This window comes from Corythoichthys intestinalis, chromosome 2 (assembly GCF_030265065.1).
Source record: "Corythoichthys intestinalis isolate RoL2023-P3 chromosome 2, ASM3026506v1, whole genome shotgun sequence".
NCBI classification, from domain to species: Eukaryota; Metazoa; Chordata; class Actinopteri; order Syngnathiformes; family Syngnathidae; genus Corythoichthys; species Corythoichthys intestinalis.
The window spans coordinates 51727397-51747308 of record NC_080396.1 but is presented as its reverse complement, the minus strand read 5'-3'; the positions used below and the strand labels follow the sequence as shown (position 1 = coordinate 51747308).

The 19912-nt window shown below is 41.4% G+C and overlaps 1 protein-coding gene across 2 annotated transcripts; it reads right to left on the bottom strand.

Annotated features, from left to right (window-relative positions):
• Positions 1 to 658: 658 nt before the first annotated feature.
• Positions 659 to 19539, bottom strand: LOC130930418 (EMILIN-3). 2 transcript variants are annotated; one of them, XM_057858384.1, is made up of 7 exons: positions 11631 to 11640; positions 7597 to 7719; positions 6818 to 6898; positions 6432 to 6742; positions 5987 to 6333; positions 5563 to 5910; positions 659 to 2908 (listed from the first exon to the last, which is right to left on the bottom strand). In XM_057858384.1, exons 4-7 carry the CDS (start codon positions 6733 to 6735, stop codon positions 1790 to 1792), a joined length of 2118 nt encoding a protein of 705 aa, XP_057714367.1. In that variant the 5' UTR covers positions 6736 to 6742; positions 6818 to 6898; positions 7597 to 7719; positions 11631 to 11640; the 3' UTR covers positions 659 to 1789. The 2 variants fall into 2 exon arrangements, with proteins under 2 accessions (XP_057714367.1, XP_057714360.1); XM_057858377.1 differs by lacking the exons at positions 6818 to 6898; positions 11631 to 11640 and adding an exon at positions 19027 to 19539.
• Between the last annotated feature and the right edge of the window lie 373 nt (positions 19540 to 19912).

Sequence of the window (19912 nt, the reverse complement as noted above, 5' to 3'; positions counted from 1 at the left end):
TAGGCAACAGCTTGGCTCGCCTATGCCCAGGGCCGGCCCTGCATTTACCCGTTAACGTAATCTTTTACTTGCTACAAGTGCTGCAGTCATGTTTCAGTCTGATTTCTATATTTAACTCATCCAGCAGTTATAATTCCATATATTGTCTCAGTGTCATCATCAGGGAACTGGAAATTGTTTTTGTTTAGTTAGGAGCCAATCAGAGCACCTCGAGAAAACTACATGAACTCTGCACAGAAAGTCATATGTAAAGAGTGGTTCGGCGCTCTTAACACGTTAGAATGCACTATTATTGTATAATATATTATACACACAAGAACTTCAATCTATACCCATCCACCCTCCCGTTTTCTATACCAGTTGTCCCATTTGATGTCAAGGAAAACCCTGTTTCCTTTAACGCGAAAAAAAAAAAGTACTATCGCGCCTCAATAATATGGCTCCTCAATGAAAACGCAATTAGACAACCACCAAATAACAACCTGAAATCAAATATAAACTCAATATCTGTATCATAATAAACTGTTGGCCTTAGGGATGAATAAAATCACAGTCATGTCACTGGAGTAACTACGGCTCACACATTTCTGCCCATTGATCATAAAAATAATCCACGTTCTTACACACAACCTTCTTAAAATGCAAAACAGTAGAGAGTTTGGGATTTTATTTCTCAGCCAGTGAAGTGTTGTCTCCGATCCTCATGAACATTGCGTAACCTCACCAAACCGACACAATCAATCATGTATACAAGCAGACATTTACAAAAATTTAAATAGCACCACATTGATATAAAATCCACACAGTTGTCCACACAGAAGGTAATGGGTGTGCTTCTAATGAGAAACCCATCGCGACTGTGAGAGAATTTATTCATGCTTAAAACACAACCATTATATATTATATGTTGAATCCTTTTGTTATGCTTGCATGAGAACATTATAGCATAGAGTATCATTGTTAAAATAATCTGTTCTAATCTTTTTGAGTGGGCCTTCTTATAGCCTTGACGATTGTAGACTGAGTCAATATGCCCAAATATGGACTGTCATGTTCCTGTTGTTTCCAAAATGCCCTGAATGAATACAATGTGGCAACTGTGGCTTATCAAACTTCTTCCTGCCCACAGCTGCTGATTCAAGGTTACAGCTTAAGGTGGTTTTCCCCTATGAGAGATGTTTTTCTGTAATTTAAGATGTTTTTACTGAGTTTCGATTTTGTTTCTATGGTGTCGACCCATAAATAGAGGGATGCCCTGTATCTCTCTTTTGTCCACATGCGGAGAGGCGCTTTGTGTGTTATCCGCGTCTGTACCCAAGAGCTCTTGTACTAAAACCTACTAAATTCATGGTTGTGGTCGTATTTATTTCACTAATCTAGCTATCGAGGTAACACTTGTCTCGGAGTTCGAACTTGAGCTTCTCTGACAGCGACATAGTAGTCCACGGTCTTTAATTATGTTTAGCATTCTCACACAAACATCTCCTAATACAAACATATCAAAACAATGTCCTCATCATATAAGTTAAAAAAATATATATGAGTGTGTGTTCATCAACTAAAACATGGTTCAACTCCACAGCCATAGGTGTGTCTTTGAAATGTGTTCTTTCCACCTGGCTGAACTACATAAGCAGGTCATCTGGAGGCACTGGAGCAAGGTGCTTATGGAAAATGGATTCCAATTAATTTTCATATGTGCTGAAAGGAATGGAATGCGGGGATAATGGGAAGATGTCATTTTAGCGTCTTCATCATTGTTATTATTATTCAATTAGATGCTCAGATGCTACTGGTCTACGTTTGGGGTTGCGCCATGCTCTGGCATATTGTCTTTGACTTCCCCTTTCAGCTTAGAGAGCTGCTCTGAATGGATGGAGAGGGTGCCGTTCATCTGAGCCAGGTAAGAGTCCGAATGTCTCTCGAGCTCTGCCCTGATCCTTTCCAACTGCTCTGCCAGCTCCCCCAAGTTGTTGCACTGGCCCTCCACCTGGCTTACCCTGCTATCAACGTCCTTTACCTCTTTCTGAACTTCTTTCGCTGTGGTACGGCAGCCTTGAAGCCCCCCGGTGAGCTGTCTCTTCAATGCTGCAAGTTCTCCCTTCAGTTGGGCCAAACGCCTCTCCCCGGATCCCACGAGAGAGGCTTGGTGGCCCACAAGTTTGGTGATTCCTTGCACCTGATTTACCAGTGCTTGTTCCCGTTGTTCCCACGAGGAATTGGCATGACCTACTTCACTTGCGATGAAACTTATAGAGTCCTTTAGTCCCTTGAGAGTGCGGTTCACAGAGTTGATGTTGACCTTCAGCAGGGTGATCTCACCGTAGACGGAGTCTGCTGCCTCTTCCTGGGCGATGCGCAAAAGTAAGTTCTTCAGTGTGCTATTCAGGCGGTCCAGCTGGTCTGAATGAGAGTCCAGCCGATTGGTCATCTTATTCTCGATGTCCTCACACTCCCCTTCCACTTCACCAACTCTGACACCTCCTGCTGGAGGAGCAGAAGGTGAGCAGGAGGTGCAAAGGAGCTCCAGGTCTACTAAGCGTTTTTCAATGCCATCAAGATTAGTATCTAATCTTCTCTTCACAGACTCGATATCTGTTTTTAGTGGTGGGACAACCTGGCCCTCCAAGAGTGCTGGTGCAGTGGCATTGTTCAGCTCCTCCACAGCCACAGACACCCTCTCCTCTAGAGTCTTCAACTTGTCCTCTAGCCTCTCGAAGCCATCGAGGCCAACCACTCCACCTTCTGTTGTGTTTCGGCGGCCTTCTAGTTCTACTAAGCGGGTCTCAATCAGCGTCTCCACGTGAATGCTCTGCTCGCGGAGTGCTGATTGGAGCTGTCGCTGTGATTCAGTGATTTCTTTTACAGACTCCTCCAGTAGCAGCACACGCTGAGAGAGGCTGTTTACCTGCAAAGATTGAGAAACAAAGTAAAAAAAAAAAAAAAACTGTACTGACTACAAACAAAAGGTTCTCTTTGAAGTACACTTCCACAGTCATGGACGAAATGATTGGCACCCCTGGAATTTTTCCAGAAAATACAGAATTTCTCACATAAATTAATGCATTTACAAAACTTTTCAGTATGAATGTGTTTATTTTATTTGGATGTGCATTGGAAAAACACAAAACAGCCGAGGGGGAAAAAATGTTAAAACTGACACAATTTTAGACAAGACTCATAAAAATAGGCTTTACAACATTGTTGGAACCCTGACCTCAATATTTGGTTGCACATCATTCGGAAGAAATAACAGAAAGCAATCGCTTCCTATAACCATCAACAAGTTTCAGATTTGAAGGGTGCCTTCTTGCAACAGCAATTTTGAGATCTCTCCATAGTGTTCAATATGATTTAGATCCAGATTCATCGATGGTCACCTTAGATTTCTCCAGCGCTTTGTCTCCAACCATTTCATGGTACTATTTGTGGTACTGTATGTTTTGGGTCATTGTCCTGTTGCAACACTCATGACCTTTGACGAAAACCCAGAACATTTTGATAGTCTCCATATTCTCCACCCAGTGCCAGAAAAAAGAATGAGGCCTACAAAGAAAAGAACACAGTGCCTATAGTCAAACATGGTGGCGGTCCAATGTTTTAGGGTAGTTTTTCTGCCTGTGGGACCAGGTGCCTTGACAGTGTGCAAGGAGTAATGAAATCTGGTGACTATCAAAATGTTTTGTGCCGCAATGTAGGGTGTAGTGTCAGAAAACTGGGTCAGACTCAAGAGGTCATGGGTGATCCAACAGGACAATGACCCAAAGCATACCTCAAACAGCACCAAGAAATGGTTGGAGACGAAGCACTGGAGAATTCTAAGACAGCCATCGATGTGTCCGGAGCTAAATCTCATTGAACACCTGTGGAGAGATCTTAAAATTACTGTTGCAAGAAGACACCCTTCAAATCTGAGAGACCTGGAACAGTTCGCAAAAGAAGAGAGGTCCAAAATTCCATCTGAGACGTGCACGAAACTTGTTGATGGTTACAGGAAGCGATTGCTTTCTGTTATTTCTTCTAAAGGATGCTCAACCAAATATTGAGTTGAGGGTGCCAACAATTTTGTCCAACCCATTTTTTTTTTGCATTCTGTGTAAAATTGTGCACATTTTGGCTTTTCTCTTCAGCTTTTTTGTGTTTTTCCAAAGTAAATCCAAAAGATAAACACATTCCTACTGAAAAAAAATGTTATTGTGTAAATGTCTGGGAGAAACTGTATTTTCTGGAAAAATTCCAGGTGTGCCAATAATTTCGTCCATGACTGTTGAGTTAATTATCGAGGGTTGATTGAATATTTGCTTGATTGATTGAATATCTGCTTATGCTCATACATACCTAATACATGCATAATACTATTGCATAATAATATTTTTCTTATGTTGAGTTAATTATCGAGGGTTGATTGAATATTTGCTTGATTGATTGAATATCTGCTTGTGCTCATACATACCTAATACATGCATAATACTATTGCATAATACTATTTTTCTTATTGATATAACCAGTAAATGATTAATATAATCAGTAAATGATTATTGCTTGCTATACTAGGGTGTAGTATAATGTTTAAGTGTTACAAAGAGTAAAGAGAGTCGGGATGACAACTGCCTTGCTTCATGGCCGCAACATTGCGTAACTAGACCTTCTAGGACATCTTAAACGTCTTACGTCTAGACTTTTGTCTAGACCTTCGAGGACAATTTTCCATCCGAGGACATCTTCCATGGCCGCAGCGTTGCATAACTGAAGTGTCTGGGTCATTTTGACCATTGTTTACATGAGCCTTTGCTTACATACGTGTACTCACTTATTTCCACCTACATGCTCACACATATCCAATCAAAATCACATGGGTGTCTCCAGCTTGCTTCCCCCTCCCTCAGGGCGGCACCCATTTTGTGTTAGGACAAACCCCTAAATAAAAATACCAAGGAGGGTTTTTCTTTAGATCAATTTTGGTGGACATATGGTGTAATCTAAAATTTCACTATATGTCTCTCTATCTTTGCTCGCCTTGGCCATGAAAACGAAAACTGAGTATCTTCTCTCCTTATTTTTGGGTAGTTTTACAATGTCTACCTAAGGATCAATTTTTGAACTTGACAATGACTGTATATACAGGAGTGGTTCTCAAACTTTTTACACCAAGTACCACCTTCAAAAATACTTTCCAACTATCTCCAACAACCTCCCGTAATGAGCATCATGAAAATGCAGTTGTGTATTCTGCTGTTGTGTTCATGTACAATGTGGGTAAAACACTCCTATATGTATACAAATACTGTACTATAATAATAACTACAAAAGTAAATATTGTCTCAAAAACATCTTAAAGGTTAATGAAATGCCTCTTAATATGAACAATATGATTTAAAATCCCAAAACGTTGACTAAATACTCCTAGAATATCCCTAAGAGTAACCTAATTGCCATTTATAATGTATTAAAGAAACAAATAACTGAATTCCTTCCTTGATTTAGAGTAAGTCCTTGAGATGTGGTTTCATATTTTTGAGGGAAAAGCAAATATTAACTTTGGATAGTGACTTTTTTCAATACCTGTCCACAGCAGCTCTCTGTGAGAGTTAGGCCTTGGATCTGTGCCTGCAAAGAGCCCAACTCTGCCCTGAGCCCAGTTTCTCTTCCATCAAGGGACTGCTGCATCTGTTCTTGGCCATCCATGTGCTCCCTGTGGCACTGTCTCTGCACGGCCCCGATTTTCTCCTCACATTGGTCCTCCAGACGAGAAAGTCGGCGTTCAAATCCATCAAGGATCTCTGCTTGGATCCCGGCTAGTTTGGTCTCGAGAATGCTATCTAGATGAGCCGAACCAGGGCCAGGGATGGGCCTTCCTCTTACTCCTTCCAGAAGTCTCTTGAGTTGCCCGTCATGACCTAAAACCATTCCCTAAAGAACCATACATTTCAATGAAGACTGTTAAGAGCTTTAGTAATGTGAAGGTATTTTGAAGTGAGGCACAAACCTGGATCTCCTCTAATATATGTGTCTTTGCTCGTAGCTCATCCTTCACTTCAGTCACCCTTCCAGCAAGATCCCCAATTCTCTTAAAATTTTCTTCCCCTCCCAGCCCACCAGGATCCCCTATTGGGATCGCCCCAAACCCCACAGCGGCGTCATGTCCACGTGACGGGTTTGGCAGGAGTGACACGAGGATCTTGTTGGTGTCTTCTCGAAGAGAAGCACGCAGTCGGTCCTCTAGACCGGCCACCACCCCATTGAGAGTGTCGAAACCCTGAGTGAGGCGTCGTAAATCATCCTCCATACGGTCCAGTCGTTCGCCGCTCACGCCAGAAATCCAAAAATTGTTACCTGTTTTTGCATTGATTGACCAACAATAGATTGGGTTTTGATGCAAAAGCACTGAATTAATTACATCTGATTTACATCAAACAGTAGGATGTTCTCACCTGTATTTGATTTTCCATTTCCCACAGGTAGCTGTCCACTGGGTATTGGTCTGTGATGATCTACATTGGGGTAGTAATTTCCTGGCTCCAGCTGTGCTCCCCCAGGCTTCTGGTCAACAGGAACTCTCGGACCGCCCTTGAACCCGGGGCGATGGGGCAAAGCTGCCCCCTTGAAAGGGGGTTTCAGGTCAGGCAATGACATGGATCCTTCGTAGCAGTTTTCTCCGGAGTAGCCGGGGCAACATCTCCAATCCAGCTCAGTCACTGTTTTATAACCCACTTTGTATGTTGGTTTGTGGAACATCCTATACCTAAAAGTGAAAACATGTTCACCTTCAGCCATTATTTACTGTATGTTGTTATATTGTTTCACACCACTAATTTACTCTTTGTTTTAACAGACGAGTCCAAGCAGAGGACATCACGACAGGAAGGGCAGGGCATAGATAACTGGTTGTAGTCATTGTCTGTCAGATTAAAAACAGATTAGAAGGGGATTAGGAGATTAGTTCGACGTGTAATGTAAATGATTTGGCATTAGGATTGGAGGATTGAACTGGGGTCGTTATTGGATGCCAATGTTACTTTTTTGTTGAGATTAGTAGACTTTCCATTGATTATTTGATTTTGGAATCAACTCTGTCTCATCACACACACACACACACACACACACACGCCCACAACCCACACACACACTCGTTGAAGTGAGTCATCTTTTTTGGTAAGTGAAAACCCACTCCTTTAATTTCCCCTGCGAGATACAGAATGTTATTACAAATGGGCCATTGGAAGGCAAATCAAAGTCTCACTCATGAAATTTGCCGGTATGCATAAAATACATATTCAGACATTTGTTCCCATGCTAATTTACTAAGTGTCCTTATGTCCATCCATCTTTTTTCGTATACTCTATATAAAGACAAGCATTTTCATCATCAATGCATTCGAAAGGAACATGAGCACACAACTATTGCCCCCTTTTTATTGTAACAGTAATTTCCGTTCAAATGCTCTCTATGGAAGAATACCATTTTAACACTAGAGGGCAGCCTTGAAACGATATAAGGTTAACAAGCCCCCCTCGTGTAGTATAATATATGCACTTTTTACACGCCACGTTTCGCCCCCCTGGGGCACATTTATTTACATTTTTGTGTCCACCTACATGACAACAGGACACTTCTGTCCCCAGATGCACTTGGTTGTGTACTCAGCCTTCACATATGTCGCTACTCCATCTTGCATCGTGCATGTGATGTTCTTCTGGACCACATAGGCACAGTGGTTCCTGCAAGTAGAGGAAAGGGAAATTAGAATGCAATATTGTATAATACGATTCATCCAAAGGTCTTTGCTTGTCCAGCTGCATGTGATGACAATATTTCCTCTAGATACATCTGTCATCTAAGATGAAACCTTCATGAGTTCATACAGTAATTCTTCAGTATTCTTGCTTACATCTGGTCTTCATTTTTGCTTTGTACGCTGAGTAAGCACTTTTAACTTTTTTGTTGTATACATTGCTCTGTTAGGTAGTGTACATTGAAACTGTATATACGTACACGTGCCCATACTTTGGACATTACATGAAATAATGGCTGGTCATGAACAGTATTTTGAGTGGGCATATCGCTCAGGGAAACAACTATTGGATATGCCATTATGTCGATGTTGCATGTATATGCAAGACAAGAAACAGGTACAGTTTAGCTTTTTGCTGAGATGTGACCAGAAAAATCACACCATAAAGTGTTTCCTGTAGTTTTTGCATCATGCTAAACCAGAATCTTTTTTCCTTTCCATTGCCAGAAAAGCGGGTGCAACACCAAAATGTTCCACAGGAAATTATTATCTTCACTCTTCAGATTCTCGTGTGAAGCGCTCCTCTCATTCAGCAGGGAGTATTTAGCAACACATGCAGACTTTAATATTGCTCTGCAGCTGCTCCAGACAAGTTTATGTTTTTGGAGGAGCAGCGAGCAACACGGGGGCCAAACTGGATTGACGAATTCCAAGTTAACAGGTTAAGAGGTTGAAGAGACATGATGGCCTTTTACAATCTGTGAGAAACTTTCCCCTTCTTTAGGTGACTCTGTTGACAGTGTTCGGATGCCCTCCCATCACTGCATGTGTAGGAATGACAGGGAGACATGCCACCTGCTGCCGGGTGATTGTGTAGTAAATTGCATTTAAAGATGCAACAACATGGGGGCAACCCTGACAGTTACCAAGCGAATGGCCGCCCGAGGGACAACATACTGCATATTGGACCATATCAATGACAAAAGTATGGCACTACTTTACACAACGTAACGACAATATATTGAAAATCCTCCATTGGGGCACCTTAGTACTTGTTGGACGGTGACTAGTAGGGGGCCCATTCGAAAGATGGTTGAACTAGTTCAATATCAAGGGTGTAACCAATTCATGACGATACGATGCAATATATTGGACAAAATACGTTATAAGTTGATATTACGATTTGATTCGATTGATTGTTTAATGCAATATTTTGTACACATTTAACACAATCCGCTCAGATTCACTTAAAACAATAAAAATCAAAGGCAATTTTCAAATGCCCTAAGTGACCTCTTTGGAATTTATGAAAATTGAAAAAAGTTTTAAGTTTAGCCTCATTCAGAAAAAAATGTATTAAACATGCTTTTGTTTTCAAACAATGGTCACACACTTCAGCTGGCATCACGTGGTGCAACCGCTTCATAAATTTTTTGGATGCCGCTGTTGAAACAGCTGAAATGCATTTGTACTGGTGCACTGCTACTACCCTACCTGAAGGCTTACAGTACATATTTACATTTCCTGTATGAGGGGACTACCACCGATCATTTCCTCTTCTCTCACGATCTGTTAAGCATGATTTATTAGCGCATTTAGTCCCAAAACAAATAAGACCTTCCTCTCATATTTCATCATGTGATAAGTCTTGTGCAAGATCCAATTCAGCACCGTTTTACAGTGATGTCTAAGAGTACAGCAAATGGAAGTTTATACATGGAAGTTCCAAACAAATCGGTCTGGTGTTCTTATAGATTTATAGCAACAATAAGCATTATGATTTATGTTTGTGTAGTCGAAGGTTGACAAAAAAGCCTTTTTGGGCTTACAGCTGATTTGGAGCAGGCGCTGCATGTGCAAGTGCTACTCGCACTAAGTGTTATTGGATGTTCATTTTAACAGATTTGTAAAGTCTTTTATTTGTGGGTTGAATTTTATTGTTGTGTCTTACAGAAAGAGGGACTCCCTACTTTAATGGTTGCATGTGCGCATTTTAAATAAGTGTAACCAAGCAATAGTCTTTTCTTATTCCACTTCTTATCACACACGGTCAGAGGTGGGTAGTAATGCATTACATTTACTTGAGTAACTTTTTGAGAAAAATGTACTTCTAAGAGTAGTTTTACTAAGCCATACTTTTGACTTTCACTTGAGTAGATTTGTGAAGAAGAAACGTTACTGTTTGGCTACTTTGGGCTACGCAAGAGCCGTTAAATTTTTCCTCTTTATTCTACATAGAAAATGTACTTTTTTTTAGCCAGAGATGATGCCAACAATGGCTCTACTAGTTTCACCAATGAGACGTCGCAACAATAATCACATGACTCCATTACACCAATTGGACTCAAGCTTCTATGATCACGCTGGCCTGTTCAATCACGTGTCATCTTTAAAGCACTGTAAAACATTAAGTATTTGACGTAGAGCGCTGCCGTCAACATGACGGCAGCAAGTGTGGATTTTAAACTCACTCCCAGTTTTTATTTGTCACTGATTAACTACAGAAAATCGGAAATATGATCTTTTTAATTTCATAATAGGAAATGTTTTCTCCATGGAGAGCACTCATACTCTTTGGACGAATGATGCTTCATTTATGTATTTTTTTCCCCTCTCGTCTGAATTCAATTTTTTTTTCCTTTGGCTTAATATGGTTATTTAATGGATACAGGACAGTATAAAAATAACAGTTCTTATAGATAACTTTGTGATGAAAAAAAATACCATTGTTTAAAAAAAAAAAAAATCAAACTTAAGCAAGTAAGCAGTTATTCACAATGTTACTCAGTACTTGAGTATTCTTTTCACCAAATACTTTTACCTGTACTTGAGTACATTTTTCAGATGACTACTTTTACTTTTATCTGAGTGATATTATTTTGAAGTAATGCTACTCTTGAGTAAATATTTTGGCTACGCTACCTACCTCTGCACATGATTGCTCTCTCCCAAATAGCAAACAAATTGTAAAATACTCAAACTTTGTCATGTCTGCCAGTGAAAAGCGAGAAAATAATTCTAGAAACTTTCTAAATTGACGTGATCCCAAAGAAGATAGTACATTTTCCTCTCGAAGGTCGAATAGTGCACTCTAAACACTCTGCTTTCTTTTACATTTATTTATTATTCAGCAATTTGTTTTTATTGAAAAATGTAGGATCACAAACAAATCTAAGGCCTTGCATAGAACCTATTTCATTAACATTGCAGAAAGAGTCAATACATTAATCTTTTGTCAGTTGTTAGATGGACCGTCACTGATTTACTGTGCATACATACCAGTCACTACAAAACACATCGTCTCTATAAGAAAATAGTCACCCAAATAATGGCAGAACCCACACGGTTATCTTCTGCCACGAGTTTCCATTGTTTGCAAGCTTTAATTTCCTCATTGACTTTCAGTACACATAAACCACATAAAGATAATCCAGCTGATATGTTAACCATAGCATTTACACCCACTAAGATGCACTGCGAGTATTGATTATGCACGTCTGCTTTTGTTGATACACCATTTATGCTCAAATACTTGTTGAGTAAGTGTGTTTATTAGCCTTTCAATGGTGTTTTGCATTGAAAATTCGCATTCCGATCTCAGAAGGCAAAGTTGTGTGGCTATAGAGACACACTGATTCTCTGTGTATTTATAGTTATGAAACCACGAGCCGTTAAATATGGATCCAAACACAGATTTGGAAGTTTGTAGTATTTTTTACAAAACGAGAACTAAACGAGCACGCCACAACATGCGAGAAAAAAATATTTAAAGAAAATGGCACGAACCGAGTCGGCGGGAGAACCAAGGGGAAGGCAACAATGGCCAGAAAAGGCTAAAACGAATGATAGAAAATTCCAACAAAAATACCAGCACAACAACGTGATAAGGAATACAACCGTAAAAGGCAAGAGATCTCGAGATGACGCAGACAGCGGTAAGCAGACAAGTTAGCAAGTAATAGTCTGACACTTGCAAATGGTGACAGGCAATCTTAAATACTGAGCTTTCCTAATGCAGCACAGGTGTGTCGCATTGCCCCGCCCATCCGGCTCAATCAGGTACTGAACGAAGAAAAAGAACTGAGAACGCACACAATCATGACATGTATGTCCGCTGCACAAACAGTACTCCTATTTTCAATTTTTGCTAACCTGTCATGGAAAAAACACAGTTAAAGCCTGGTAAAGAAAATGTTTAAGGACCGCAATATAATAAGAAAGATATGGCTTCTTGTTTCTCTCACTATTGAAGAATGTGGCAATATGTCCCAACATATTAAAAACACCAGGTCGACGTTCAGTCAGAACCACCCATCTGACCTCATGCTAAAATCTAATTCTCAAGCGAGTGAAGTTGTCCTCCCAATCGCAACAGGCCTTACCCACTCAAACTCCAATCAAAAGCCAAACACCCCTCACCTCCTCCTGCAACACCAGGAAGGACACACTTCCCAATTTTTCTCAACTCTGCAGGCTCACACAAAAATATTGTCCTTTGTCACTTGTTTTTTTCCCCCACCAATGGCCTCTTCCGACTGTAAATATTTCCAGTCTAGCATTACAATTGTAAACTGGCTCACTGACTCTCTTATGGGGCCTACGGAATTCCTATCTCCAATTTTCACGTGCGGTCTTTTGGCAAATAATGCTGCAAGACTTCCTTCCTCTCAAGTGCCCAAAACAACTCAGAATGCAACAAAGTTCCTTCAAAGAGAAATGCAAAAAATCTTGTTCTAACTATGAACACTTAGATGTCGTGCCACCTTTGCCAGCATTTATTTTACTCCTCTACTGACTCTTTTAGAAATTCCTGCCTGTTTTTCTGTTGTTGTTTTTTTTTTGTTTTGTTTACAGACTATTGACTTTCTTTTTTCGTCCCCAGGCATTTGGCAAAGCACATAATCTTCCTAGAGTAAGAATACCTCTTAGTGTTTCTAGAAAAAAGAGGTTACAAATTGGACTTGCTAATAAGGATTAACACTTTATGTTGGCTGTGGGAGTGCAACCATGAACTGATTCACAACAATGCTTCAAATTCTTCATAAGGTAATGAGTAAAACAAGACAACACTTGTAAATTTAAAGTGTCATGCGGAAAATGTATGTTAGGGTCTCTGCTCCTCCCTCCTGAGCCCTGGCCCACCTCTGGCAGGTGTGCGTGTTTTTATTCTGATTACAGAGTGGACGTCAGACGGGTGTAGCGGCCACAGGTGATGGCAATGATAATCAGCCCTCTTTAAAAGCAGTGGACGCCGCCACCTCGTCGGCCGTCAGTTGTATCTCGCATCCTTCACTTATTTCTCTGTGCACCGGCTCACAACATTTTTTGCTCTCGTCCCAGGTCCTGTTTTTTGTGTGCCCCTTGTTGGATTTCATGCCTGCTTCCTTCCCGAGGTTCATTGCCTCACGCCCACTCGACTACCCCGATCAGGGAGTTTCACTGCTTTTGCGTTGGACACAAATAAAGCATTTTTGTTCATTGCCACACCGTGCCTGTGTCTGCACAAGGATCCCCTCCATTCCGCGAATCCTAACAATCTAACTGTGGTTTGTGTTTGATCAATTATAAAACAAGCACTAATGTGCTACAGCAGGCTGAATTCCCTAACAAGGTGAAGCCTATTCTTCCTGGGCTCCAAATTCAAAGTAATAATTTAAAAACAATAATAAATTCACTAAGTCAAAAAGCAACAAGACGTTGACCAGGTTTTGGTAGTAAACTTGCTAAATAAAGTTAATTTTCTACTGTTTACTTGTTTCAATTTCTTTATGAATCTCAATTTATTAACCATGTATCTCAGGGGTGTCCAAACCGGTCCTCAACGGCCGCTGTGGGTCCTGGTTTTTTTTTCATACCAATCGAGCGGAGACAGTTTAACCAATGCAGTTTCTGCTGCAACAAGCAGCACTTGACTGCAACCAACTGACTGCACTTGTAAGACACCAGATTGGTGAAAAGGTGTCATCTTGTTTTGTTGGAATGAAATCCAGCACCCACTTCGGCCCTATGAGGAATAGTTTGGACACCCCTGATCTACTAGTATCTTCTATTTATCTGCCTAAGTCATTTTAAATCTTATTCTATCAGCTATTTCCCACATACTGTAGACTTATGATTTAGATTTGTGGCGTGCCAGATGAATAAATGACTGCTAGATGAGAAGGTCACCTCTTTCATGTTGGTCGCCGGCTAATATCAAAGATACAGTACAGTAAACAGGCGAGGAGCTTAAGCCTAACAACTGCAGGGAAAGGGAAACATTAGCCTGGCTCAGTTCAGAGGTAACGATAACTTTCCTGGCCTCATGTCCACAGTGTTCTGATCTGCACTTTAGCCCTTGTTTATTTATTTAAAGCTGAGCTATGATCTGCAGATTCATATTTAAAGGAAGCATTTGTCAGCGCCGTTTGTAGGAAGTTAGCAAAAGGGCAGCGTTCTCACACTCCTGCTGCTTGAAAGACAAATTGATGAATCGGTAATCTACTGTTATGCCTGCATAAGACCATTAGAGCATGTCCATCATCATTCGTAAATAAACAGCAAAGCTCATTCAAATGTTCAAGATGCTATAAACGCAGAGGGCAGGGGCTGTCACGTGAGACTGGGATTTGCCATTCAGTCTTTATGACCTATAGCCAGTCTTGCTCTCCACTGGACACACAACACAAATTTATAACGACAGGTCATAACCTTTGACCTTCACCACCTCTGTAGATCCCTGTCCCATGCATCATTGGAAAGCCCTTGAGCTCTAACCTACTCAGTGATGGCATATGGCATCTGCTTGGATCCAGCAAAACCTAGTCAGGGGACAGTGTTTCACCTGTTATGTATTTGTGGTCCACTCGTCTGTCATCATGATGACAGATGCCTGCAAGGTTTTTAGCTGAGCTCTCCCTATCAGTGGTAGATAGATGGTTGTAAAAAAACAAATTTACAATGCTGTAATAGAATTACAATTTGAGGCTGTGTGACCATGGTCTTATAATGTTATAATATAATCTGTAAAGCACACGTTTCAGTCTTAATACACATAATAACCCAGTGCAGACATTCACACACACGCAGTAAATGCAAGTTATTTCAAAGTACTTTATATTTTGTCATTGCCACTAGCAGATCTGATATATTTCTAGTTGTGGCCTTGCTCCCAAGTGTCAACAGGGCCCAACTCTGGCTCGGTAGGTCAACACCCCTTTTATAAAGGCTATTGTTGAACAGCACTTGTAGAGGATTATCACCCTGACAGCAAGCAATTGCTGACTATTATAGATACAGAAAACTATCTAAAAAATCTTCTTTAATCTGTCAGTCAAGGGTAACGAGCTTTGAAACGTACAAAGAGAACATTTTATTCATTTTTGTTTTTTAAACGTGTCCTGTTCATCTATTTGACACGGACAATGGAAGTCTAAGTGTCCGGTTGGTCTGAACAGTTTTAATGTTTCACATTCACAGTATGACATACTCCCACTGTGATCATAAAAACATACCTCGTTTATTTGACAAAGCAGCGAACAGGAAGGGCTTATGGGGGAACAGAAGAAAAGAAACACAAGAGAAGAAAGAAAAGAAACACAAACAACAACAAGAAATACATTGAACGCCTACACTAACTATTAATATGTTGGTGCTATCGTCAGTTAGATGTATTTCCGGTTGACACCATGTGGGGGGCCTGTTTACCAGGGAAAGAAAGGGACGAGGGTGGGGGAGTCTATAAGCTAAGTGATTGAAAGGGGTAGAGTGTACACAAATCAGCTCTGTGATCTAGAACCCAATAATCGTGTGAATCATTTGTGAGTGTAAACCCGTTGGCGACCGACCCTACGCCGTCCCATCGCCACTCCTGGCACCGGGACCCCCCACCTGAGTGCGCCCAATCACATCCAGCAACACGCGAGCCCCACCATGCACGCGACAGCCACGCAGACGAGCGGAGACGCCACGTGGGCGCCAACCCAGGGCCACAGCGCCCAGCCAGCCAGCCCATGGGTGGGTCAGCGCAGCCCAACAAAGGAGCCATCACCCCCCCCCCCCCCCCCGGGATGCAGGGTGCACCCCCGGGCCACCCACGCACCCATCAACTGGCCTTCAGGGATGGCAAGAGGGGACGCACCACCAACCCCACGCCCACCCCGGCCCCTGTCCGCCCACCCGGCCCGCGAGCCACAGCCGCAGCCCCCTAACCGGCAAGGCACACCACGGGACCCCCAGTGGCCCACCAAGCCCAGGACAGTGCAGGGTCTCCCGCTGGAGCAGGCAACATCCAGCCGATACACCGGCGCCCAGCCAGCGACCGCGACGGAGCGCGGGGCGGATACCCAGTCAGAAAAGAGAGGGTAGGGTGGAGGCAGGAGAAAATTTTAAAGGAATTGGGAAACTTTGGGTCAAGTGCATCCCAGCAAAAAAAACCTTCTTTAACAATTTAAAAAATTAAAAAATGGATTTATTTTTAATGTTGTAATAGTGGAGATAGATGTCAATGAAAGCCAATACTTCAAAGAAGTAGACAAAATTGCTATTAGCCGTCATTTTTACATACCAGAACTGTTTCAGCCAATAAAATGCAAGTATTTCATATAGGCCGCCATTGCTTGTGACGTCAGTTAAACCCCAAATTTCCAAGACCATTGCAATAGCAATATTGTTTACATGCGAGTTGTACCTTAGATAGTCGTATATGCCTACACACAACTCAAAAAAAAGAATGTTGTGTATTCTGTCCTACTCCTCTGAGGTTCTATGATCTATGTTGTTGTACTTGGTTCTGTGTGGCGCATATTTGGCTCTCAGTCTGCAGCTCTGCTGTGCTAGTGTTCTCTCATTCATGTATTTCATATAAGGATTTTCTAATGAAACCATAAAGGAAAGAAGAAGGCTATGCCAGTACACCACAGCGTTCGGCTGGTTCGAGGGTGGGGGGTGGGGGTCGGGGGTTGAGCAATGCCAAGCAGGGGTGCATTTGGGTTTGGGACCTCGGGAGTCAAACTTATAAAACCACCTTTGTTCTAAAGACATGCTCTAAACGAGATTATAAACGTAACACCCATTTCTTGTGAGCTGGACTTTTAGAACTTTTTTTACATACACAACTGGCCGTTTTGACTCTAATATTGTTCACAAATCTTTCTAAATATGTGTTAGTGAACATCTCTCCTTTGTTGATACCTGATGTCTGAATTAGACTTCCTAGATTGTTCCACCGGTGACCCTTAAGCTGTACAAAATAAAGGTCACTCTGAATTGTCAGAGTTGAACAAAAAAAAAAAAAAAAAAAAGTCATTTTGGGCATACCCCAATCTCACCTTCACACAAGTGCAACTTTGCATGCCCAAATGTATCTCTCTCAGCCACTTTTTCACTCACTCACTTTCATAGCAACGTTAGCAGGGCTTTGCGAATGCATACTCTGGGGAGAAAAACATCTCAGTCAAATAAACACACACCTTGCTGTTACGTCATCACATAATACTATAAGATTATAAGCATAGTTTGCCTGCTACTTATGTGATATATACGTTGGTAAATGTGCCTTGTGAAAAATAAATAAATAAATAATACCTCAAATGTTTGGAAACCAGGCATGCACCTTTGACTCCGAACCCCAGAAGAAACTGCCTGCGTTGAAATTCAAGGGGCCCTTGGCGGAATTTAGCTGACCATGGCACATCTAGTGATGGCTACTTTGGCAGCTCTAGCCTCCTAGGCTTCCCAGTGATGCTCCATGCTTCCCCCCAGCTAAGGGTGTAACAATTTATCAATCTGGATCGATATATCGATTCATTAGGCACAACCGAAGTGAAATCGAAAAAAATTTTTTTTTTAATTAGTTAATATTGTCATCATTTAGATATGCTATTGTGTTAAAAAAAAGTGGTTTTGTTAAAATCTTTGAAATTTTGCAGCAACAAAATTGTCAAACGTATCAAAATCAATTTGTGTTTTTTATTTTTATCTTTGAGTGATTTAGAACTGATTGTGTTAAATGTGTCCATAATATTGTATTAAATTGACTTCAATCGAATTGAATCAAATCGGAGCAGATATTGTGATATCAGACAATATTGCATTGTTGTCCAAACAAACAATATTTGATCGTATCGTCATGAAATTGATGAATTGCACTCCTAGCCGCAGCTGTCCAACTGTTTCGGTGTCCATTATACAAAGCCCTGATACTGTGACATAAAACACATAAAAACTCAAGAGAACGCGTATTTATGGACGAAAGGTTGTAACTTGTACCCATAACTTCACATCCACGTGAATGAGGAAGTTGAAATTGCGGCACTTAGTCATTATGGAGTGGGAGGGATGGGCAGAAAAACCAAGGTTTGTACTGACATCAGTAAAAACCGTATTTAAATTCACTCAAAAAATTCTGTCGACTGAGGACGTGAACTGTGAACTTTACTGCTACACCTCAGCAATTCAACGCTAAATTCTTCTCATTCTTTACAAGTCAAACACACGTCATGTATCTATAAACAAAATATGAAATTGACTTTAGAGGATCTTTAATTGAGTTATTGGTTAATTAATAATATTCCAAGACCTTGAATTGTCCACGTATGGAGTCCGCTTGTCAAAACTTGTATCTCTAACATATAATCTGTTCCAAAAACCATCTGATGAACCTGTTAGGAAAAAATGAAAACATTAGACTATTAGATGTGCCTAACTTGTGGTTGTGGGATTATAGGATTCCCATTTTATAAAAGGTGACTAAGACATTGCAAAACTAAGGCAGTGTTTTGAGGCAGTTTGAGTGAAGCAGCAGGTAGCTGGGGAGCTGTCCAAAGTCATAAGCGCTCTCAGGGGAAGTCGACCAAAAGAGACAGGAGGGGTGGGGGAAACAAAGCCCTATAGGCCAAATATCAGCCGCAAAAATATATATCAAAGCTCTGTTCAGCTCAAACCTTTCAAACCGTAACCATGCCACAAAGTTGTTGTTCATCAGCTTGTAATACATACACAAAGACACACAGTGAGGAATGAGTACACTTGTCATCAGCTCGTGCATAAAAAAGACCAAAAATACGGGTTTTCTTTGTTATTGTTTCTCTCAAATATCTTACTCCAAATACAGCTGGTTTTAGGTGTGAGCCACAAGAAAAGAGGCTGAAACAGAGCGTCAATTCAAGGATCGATTACAAAGCAGATGCCTTAACCAAAACCATATTTCTACAAAGGAATATGTAGCCTAACCTGGATAGCTTTGCCTTTGTAATAATAGTACTCTGGATACACATGATTGACACCTACTGTATATCTATAGGGCAGCACTTACTTGTGTCGGGTCATAGGCTTGTTTGGGTGTGGGTTGAATCCAGCCTTGAACATGTTGTATCTGTGTCCATAAAAAGGGTTGACATGACCTCCATAGAAAGTTCCTTTGCTGTCCACCACAGAGATGAACACTCCCAAAAGACAGACCGGCACTAGCACCTGACGCAATTTAGCATTCATTGTTTGAACTCGCCTTACATTAATCCCGCAATCTGAAATATGAAATTGGCTGCAGAGGAAAAGAGGGGTGATTAGAGAAAGCTTCGTAGGCTCCTCAGGTTGCTGTGCTGAAGACTTGAAGCAGTCTTCTTCAGTGGGCCCAGAAGGAGAGTGAAGTCCAAATGGATGTCACATCAGCATCATCTCGCCTGCGTCGCCTTCAGCTTGTACACTAACCACAGTGTACACATTGGACAGAAGGGAGAGGAGGCTTGTGAGCCTCAAAAAGGAGGGGAGGAGAATAGTACAAAGGTGTGCTCTAGGAGGGCAGAGGAGAGATAGTGCGGGTGTCTACAGAAAATGTTTCAATTCCACTCACGCACACGTGTGTGTGTCGGGAGGGGGGTACCCACTGTCAAGGCTCAGCCCTCCTTGTGCGCGGCAGTATGCATGAATGAATGTGGGGGTGAGCAGGGAGCAGAGTCTGAAGGGGGAAGGCACACAGACAGATTGTATTTGCATATCCCACCCCAGGACCAGCCTGGCTGAACCGCACCGGAATGAGGAGGAGTTGATGTTCTTCATTACACTCTATGCCTTACTTCAGTCAGTTGCAGTAAAAGCAGTAAATGTATAGTTCCAGCGTGCTCTGCCGTGTGTGTGGATGTTTGTAGAGCAACACAGAATGGGCTTGCTTCAACAAAGTCACTCACTCATGAACAATCCAG